This window comes from Aegilops tauschii, chromosome 2 (genome assembly GCF_002575655.3).
Source record: "Aegilops tauschii subsp. strangulata cultivar AL8/78 chromosome 2, Aet v6.0, whole genome shotgun sequence".
NCBI lineage: Eukaryota > Viridiplantae > Streptophyta > Magnoliopsida > Poales > Poaceae > Aegilops > Aegilops tauschii.
In genome coordinates, this window is record NC_053036.3 from 86,459,391 (window position 1) to 86,467,483 (window position 8,093).

An 8,093-nucleotide genomic window follows, 5' to 3' on the forward strand; every position below is an offset into this window, starting at 1 on the left:
AAGGGGCGACGCAGTGGCGGCGGGCAGGTCGGGGCGACGATGGGAAGACCTCGGGGCGGCGGCAGGGACCGCGGGCCGCGACGCTACGGCCCGAAGGGGCGGCGCAGCGGCGAAACTCGGGTCGGTGCAACCGCGGGAACGGTCTCGGGACGGCGGCGTGGACCGCGTGCCACGCTCGCTACGGCCCGACGGGGCGACGCAGCGGCAGCATGAGGGTCGGTGCAGCCACGGGACGACCTAGAGCGGACGCCCTCGGGGCGGGCGGGGACCGCGGGCCGCGGCACTACGACCCGAAGGGGCGACGCAGCGGTGACGCGGATCGGTGCAGCCGGGAGAAGAACCACGGGGCGGCGGCGCTGCGGCCCGACGGGGCGACGCAGCGGCAGCCCATTGCTCTAGGGATAGAGGAGCACGCTGAACTCGGGACAGTCTTCACGGGGCCTGCGGAGGCGCGCGCAACAGACGGGCCAGGTCGGTCGCACGGTGTAGATGATGCGGATCGCGACGATGGGCAGGTGATCGATCCGATTGCGCGCGAGGTCGGGACGCCGCTTGGTGGAGGGGGGATGGCGGCGGAGTCCGAGAGGAAGCCGGCGACGGCGGGCAACAAGGCGGCTATGATTGGCCGCCGCATGACGCGAGGCCGCCGGGTCGGGGTGGTGCAGGAGTCCCGGTCGGAGCAGGGCGGTGACGGCCGGCGTAGATCGATGGGTGGGCCGGCGCGCGAACAGCGGGGGTGAAGGGCCGCCGCATGACGCGAGGCCGCCAGGTCGGGGCGACCGGCGGGCAGACGCGCGGACGACGCGCGAGGCCGCCGGGTCGGGGCGACCGGCGGGCAGACGCGCGGACGACGCGCGAGGCCGCCGGGTCGGGGCGACCGGCGGGCAGACGCGCGAACGACGCGCGAGGCCACCGGTCGGGGCGACCGGCGGGCAGACGCGCGGACGACGCGCGAGGCCGCCGGGTTGGTGAAGAAGCCGACCAATCACGCCGGTGTTGGAGTAGAGGCGCACGGGGTCGACGGCGGTGGTGGGCGACGCATACCGATCAAGATTAGATTGGAAAATCAACAGAAACCGCCGATCAAGATGACCGGCGGGAGAGAGAAAACCCCGGAGCAAGGGCTCGGGAAAAGACTCTCTAGGGCAGCCGGTCAACACGACCGGCGGACGAACCCTAGGTACGGGCGGCGCGGCCCCTGGCGGCGGTCATGGAGGCCGACCGCCCCAGGGGCTGCGCGCGGGTGCGGAAGCGGCGGCGGCTAGGGTTTAGAACCCGGAAACTGATACCTTGTTAGAAGGGAGAGGGATTTGGTGGAATAGTTCGTTGTATTGCTTGAGCCTCATGGGCATATATATAAGAGTACACTAGCAAAAAGGCCCGTGCGTTGTAACAGGGAAAAATACCACATGCTCTTAATTTACAAAAAATGGTCTATAATATGAGAATTTGTAGCTACGGTCCGAACAAAGATGGTCTTAGCCTACAAAAGCGCACTTCAAGATTTCACAGGTATTCTATTTCAACAGGGCTTGCATATAGATTTAATCCGTACAAAGAAACGGGAAGTAATCATGCATTTATTCATGACATGTGTGAAATGGGGTATTGTTACGGGCCGGTAAAGGAAAATAACAAAAACATATGGATAAATGCATTATTGATTAAGTTTGCATTCTAGATAGTATTTTTTAAATTGTTATCAGGTAAAATAACATTACATTCAGATTCTATATATTTTTTTAATCAAAATTCATATATAACATGTTAAATTAGGAGTTACGGTTTACAGGATATGAGTATTTAAAAAAATATTTGATATCTATTGCGGGTTTAATGTCAGAAAAATCAGGGGTTCTTTATAAAATAGCAATCACGGACAAAGAATACCTATTTCTTTTATTAGTAGGTATAGATATAGATGATCTATTTGGAGTAAAGACAAGGCAGAATACTTTCTCCTAGTCTATCCTATGTATCCAATACAATCACGTTACCCAACAATATCCAATGCTAGCGCAAAAGCTTCCCTAAACGCCATAGCCTCCAGCGTCTCGGCCTTAACCATGTCCTGAAGCACAACCTCAGATGAGCCCTGGTAGTGACCCAGTTCATCGCGACAGATGACTGCAATGCATCTTCTGTCATTATTTCTTGAGATGGCAGCATCAACCATCAGCTTGAAGTGTCCCTCCAGTGGCGGTGTCCAGGTTTTCCTTCTGGCCCCTGTAGGTTGCTGTACTGCAGTGGAGGTCGCCGTCCCGGAAGCCCCGCGAGGAATTAAGGCAAGGTCTGCAGGGTATTTCTGAATGAAACTGAAAGTCGACAGCGGCGAATGAAATTCTTGCTCATGTATGGCCTTCCTCCTAGCCCATCATACTGACAATAAAGTCACCAGCAGCAAAACGAAATCATCTTCCTTCAAGGAGTCCATCATCACCATGAGCCATAGCCTAGCGTCAGGGATGTTGCGAGCAATTAAATGTTCGATAAGGTCTCATCTATCAAGCCCCACACACACTGGTTGCCATTGGATTTCATGCTCAGAACTCCTATAATTTAATACGACATATTCATATTGAAAATAATGTTGTTGAAGTTTCGTATCGGAGAGTGCGGCAAAAATAGAAAATAATTTGTACAACAATATGTATTAAATTTAACCACACAAATGCACGGGTTGTCCCGCTAGTTTAGTTAAATGGATAATTGCTTCAAGCCAATACATATAGAGACATAAATTTACGCATGCCCATGGATCTGAATTTTTAACTCTAATATACGTGTTTTAAGCCAGTAGGAAACAAATTATGGGCGTGCAACATGCATTATCGGTGGATCTGCGTAGGGGCCATGGAGCCACCCATCAGCAACGGCCCTGTAGGCGGATTCCGTCAGGTGGAAACCATCCCACTGAAGCGCCCGAGATGGATCTGCGCATGCCTTCACACTCGGCAGGCCACACCCTGCGTTGAAGTCGTAGTTATAAGGAGGGCCTCCTGCACCACAACAAGCGAGGAGGGTTGTGCTGCTGTTCAGTCCTGCGAGATGCCACAGGGAGATTACAAGTTTATATCTTTTCTTGTGGCACTACATTAATCTTGAACTACAGAACACCTAGCTAAATTAATTAGAAAGGAGTACCAGCTCACCAAAATGCCCCGGCATATCTAGAAAAGCTAGGACGGGTCGGTAGTACTCAGCGGTGATGATCTTCGTATGTGGGTACTCGTGCCGGAGCAACTTGATCCATTGGCGGAGGAGAGAGTTCTGGTAGCGCCCGAGCCTGTTCCCACTCTTCAGGCATCCATGACGATCGTACTTCACCTTGTTTGGGCTAGCGAGCATTGTGAGAATTGGCGGTATGCAGCCAGTCGGGAAGACGTCTGCCACAACGATGTATTTGGCACCTTGCTGGATCAGTCTCTGCAAGGGATTGTCATTTCCTCGGTTTAGCTTGAGCCATGACTAACATATAAGAATAGAAGTGTTAGCAAACAAAATATGCCTATCACCCATTCTTTGTATATTACAGTACCCACAGTAGCTTGTACTCCATCCGTTTCTAAATATAAGTCTTTTTAGAGATTCCACTATGGACTACATACGGAGCAAAATTAGTGAATCTACACTCTAAAATATGTCTATATACATCCGTATGTAGTTTGTAGTGCAATCTCTAAAAAGACTTATATTTAGGAACGGAGGGAGTAGTAACTAGTAAGCTGGGAGTCCTTTTTTTAAGCACTGTAAGCTGGCAGTCCTCTTATTAATAGTTCACATTATTTTTAGTTTCAAAATTTCACATTGCAATTTGATTTTACAATCTTGATGGGCTGTTATTAGTAAAAAAATGTATTCAATTCAGATAATGGAAATTTATCCGGGTATCAATTTGGACACATTGGGGCAGTGCATCTTAAAATTAACATGCAGTTGAAATATTACTATAATTTATCTAGAAAAGAATGTTATTATATAATATTGTTTTGATAATAAATATTTTTAGAACAATATTTTCGATCTGATGATTTATGTTTGATAAAACGAGATTACACTAGAGATGAGAGACATATTTTTGCGTGGAAAATCCACGAACAAGGGAAGGTGGAATTTCACTATGATATAGAAGTATTGCAACTACAAGATGGCATGACACATGCGACTAAATGTGGTACATATAGAGGGCAATAAATAAGAGTCCTTGGGGACAAAAAAACAAGTTGTATTCGTATGCGTGAATCCTTATACCTCTCGTACTATGTTAACACTAGAAGGTACCTTGTCCAACATGGTCATAATTTGGATCACAATTTAACAAATTATATTATTATAGCGTAAAAAATACACATTTCACTAATCTCGTTTGACTTGTTTTAATAATTTCTCAACATTTTTTTGCGAGAAAATTTCTCAACATTTATTAGTTCTAAAATTACTTATTGGAAAATCGTTATCTAATATACTGGACACATTTGTCTCTAATTTCTACAGGCCGGAACTCCATTGATTCTAGCCACATAATCAAGAACAAAATTTCCTAATGATGGATATGATCACGGCGTGACACAACTAGCATATAAAAGATAAACAAGTCTTTCGTTGCAGAATTAAAGTGACAAGAATACATGTTGACGGAGTAGCAAATTGTGAGAATTAGAGGAATAAAGGACTTTTCATCCAGTGTGTTCACAGTATAGTATAGTACCTCTACGCCTCTGGAGATGCTGTCAACAATTAGAGGAACATAAACTAAGGCTTGTTCAACCGTCCTGTTGGACATAAGGATGTTCCTGTAGTCATTTGACCCAAACTCTCCCATGATAAACAGGGAGCTCCCGAAGCAATCAGCACCTTGTCCTGCACACGCCCTCGACGTACGATGAGATAAATCAATTGGACATAATTACGGTACTTTCTAAAAATCATGTGACCGAGGACTGATCACTGATGTTTAGCCACCTACCCTTGCAGAGCGAAGGCTTCAGTTTCTGGAACCACTCGAGCTGATCGTGGAGGGAGCTGTTGATCGGAGGGTTCACGGTCAAATTCTGTCCCTGCAGGTATGTCAGGGTTAGAGCCGGCGCTCCTGCCACGGCGAAGTTGACTCCGGCGGAGAAGTTGCTCCCCTTGGCGAGGTACGGCGGCACGAAAGGCAGACCCAAAGCCTCGGCTGTAAAATGAAGCAACGTTTAGTCAGGATCAGCAGAGGTTGACTTGTACACAGTAGTTGCCTAAGTTTGGCAGTGCATATATAGATGGTTACCGATGAAGTCCAGCACAAGGCGGCCGTCGGTGACACGTCCGGTGGGGTGGCCGAAGAAGGTCTGGCCGTAGGGGAGGTTCTCGAATGGTAGAGGACCGGGAAAGAAGGGCTCAGGCCACATGACCAAGTTACCCGTGTCGGCGTAGGAGTCGCCGAAGCTGATTATGGAGGTGAAGCGGCTCCGGCCGCCACCGGAGTAGGCACCGCGGAGGCACGCCAGGTTGAAGAGCAAGAGGAACGCTGTTCTCATACTTGGTTGCTTGCGCTGCTGTACCAAAGCTTGCTTGATGCTTGTAAGTTGGGGCTTCCACGCATGCTTGGTCACCAAATGCTATATATAAGCAAGCATACCTTGATAAACAAGGCAAAGCGAAGGTTAATTAAAATGCACATATGTTATGATAATTTCCCAGTCAACCAAATGTATGTTTGACGGGCATTTCCTATGAATTTACAGGTATATCTTCTTACTAACTGACTCTTCAACTTGGCACCTATTTATTTAGGAAAATATGAGTTGTAGATTGTGAGACTTGAGTGCTGACTATGCAGGCAAATTCTCTCTTTGACTAGAACAAATGTAACAGTTTAAATGATTCCATTGTAGTTTGACCCTTTTGGAAAAAGGTACTCGTTTTTTTTTTTGCATTACTATGTAACCAATGACATCTTGTCGAGAATTAGAATACAAAGTGAAGTATGAAGTATCATGGAAATTACACCTAGGAAGTGGACTATTTTGGGGGTTGACTTTCTTAGCAAAGGGGAATTGTCGTTGGGAGTACCACGGCTCATTTGCTTTTTCGAACGAAAGAACCAAGCAGAAAAATCGAAAATCAGGCGAAACTGAACCCCCACGACCCACGACGCACGTCCCCCGCAAGATGACGCTCACCTACTGCTCACAGTAGGCAAGCTACAGCCTTTGCGCACCGTGGCGGGCATCAACGGCCGCGGCCGTGGTGTGGCAAGCACGGCTCCAACGGCCGTGTGCTTTGGTGGCGGCGGCGAAGCGTGGCTCCTCCAACGACGAACCCACAAGGAGGCAGTGGTGGAGATGCGCGAGGCCCCTGCTAACGACGACGAGCCGGCAGCGTGCTAGTATTTTATTCCACGTTGACATCTCACACACGATCGGGCATGTCTAACTGTTTGTAGCTAGCTAGAAACATTGCACAAGTTTTGCTGATTGTGTGCGATTTTCATGCACCTTGACCTTGTCCAGCCTTCAACTATCGGCAACGATTCTACTAGAACCAATGTTATTGGTGTCGGACTGGTACTCAGGTGTTCGCAGAATTAGGATACACTACGGGATCGAGGTCCAAATCCGACACTTCCTGGAGCCATACGTGGAGTGTGGGACGCTTGCAGTTTAAAGGAAACCGCCTCGGAAAAAAGTTACCAACTTACCTTGCTTGAAACGGATTTTAGCCACAAACCCCCATTATATGAAGCTGGGCTTGTCGATGCAGCTCATTTATGAAGTCATAAACCCCCAGCCCGGCCTCTTCCTCCAGCCAAGCGTGCCAATCGAAGGAAGGGGCATCGCCAAAGATGGCCAACAAGGCAAATTGCTGCGTGTTCATCGTGACGACAATCGTAGTCTGCCTCTTAGCCGGCGTCGTCGGGTTCGTCATGATCGACTGCGCGATCAACAAGCCGTGGTACTCCGCTGTCATCGACTCCGTCACTGGCCTTGACCCAGCCACAGATCTCGCCCGGCCCTCGCTGGTTCCCCTCTTCAACCTCACACTCCGCGTCGCCTCCCCGAGCCACATGCTCACGCAGTGCATCGAACCTGGCACGGATGTAGAGGTGACATACCATGGTGTTCTACTCGCGAGCGGGCCTGCGCATCGGCTTTGTGCTGGGCCACGGAAGGTGCCAAGGGGGCAGGCGGTCATCACCCGGGGGCACGGGGTGCGTGTCCCAGGGTTTGTGCTTGACAGACTCGCGGAGGACATGAGGCATGGGGTTGGGTCATTCGACGTCATGCTTACAATGCCACCGACCCACAAAGGCAACCGCGGGGCGCTAGTTTCTTGCAGGGCTAGGCGGATCGGAGACACTGCAGCCCTACAAACTCCGTGCGACGCATCCAATACGGACATTATGTGGGCGTAAGAAGTATTAATCCTAGTTTATGTTCGGTTAGTGTACCTAAATAAAAATTCTTAGATGTGTTGTGTCCATGACTTGTTGTAAAACTAGATGCGTTGAAGAATATGGTAAAACCTCAGGAACTTCGATGTATTTTCCAGGTTTTTAAAACTATTTTTAGGGTTGTTTGTAATATTGGTTTAGTTAATAGATCTGAGCTTTTTTTAACTTTTTGTCTATGGCTTGTAATTTCTTTTGAGGGTTTTGTCTACTACTTATATAACTGGAATATTTTGAGCAGACATATCGTCATGAAAATCACGGAAATTTTGGTATCGCCCTAGTTGAGACGTGATTGTTTTGGAGCAAAGTTGAGATGTATGCAACGGCCCAGTGGTTGTGACTCGTGATTTGGTTCAAGCCCATGTTTTGCAGATTGCATGGACAACTAACGAGATTGAGGCCTCACTCTTTCCTTGCGTTTCGGGCATGCCGATGCTCATGGATGGTGGATGCCTGCATTGGATCATTGTCATTAAGAATAAAAAGATGAGGTTTATTTAGTCATGTGCGAGTTTACTTTGTCTACATCATGTCATCATGCTTAAGGTGTTATTTCGTTCTTTATGAACTTAATACTCTACATGTATACTGGATAGCGGTCGATGTGTGGAGTAACAGTACTAGATGCAGGTAGGAGTCGGTCTACTTGTCTTGACGTGAT

At 48.5% G+C, this 8,093-nt stretch overlaps 1 protein-coding gene across 1 annotated transcript; it reads right to left on the bottom strand.

Moving 5' to 3' along the window:
• Positions 1–2,607: 2,607 nt before the first annotated feature.
• Positions 2,608–5,576, bottom strand: LOC109733106 (GDSL esterase/lipase At1g28600-like). The gene is made up of 5 exons (XM_020292303.4): positions 5,267–5,576; positions 4,967–5,173; positions 4,709–4,860; positions 3,153–3,426; positions 2,608–3,041 (listed from the first exon to the last, which is right to left on the bottom strand). Exons 1-5 carry the CDS (start codon positions 5,514–5,516, stop codon positions 2,809–2,811), a joined length of 1,116 nt encoding a protein of 371 aa, XP_020147892.1. The 5' UTR covers positions 5,517–5,576; the 3' UTR covers positions 2,608–2,808.
• Positions 5,577–8,093: the final 2,517 nt, after the last annotated feature.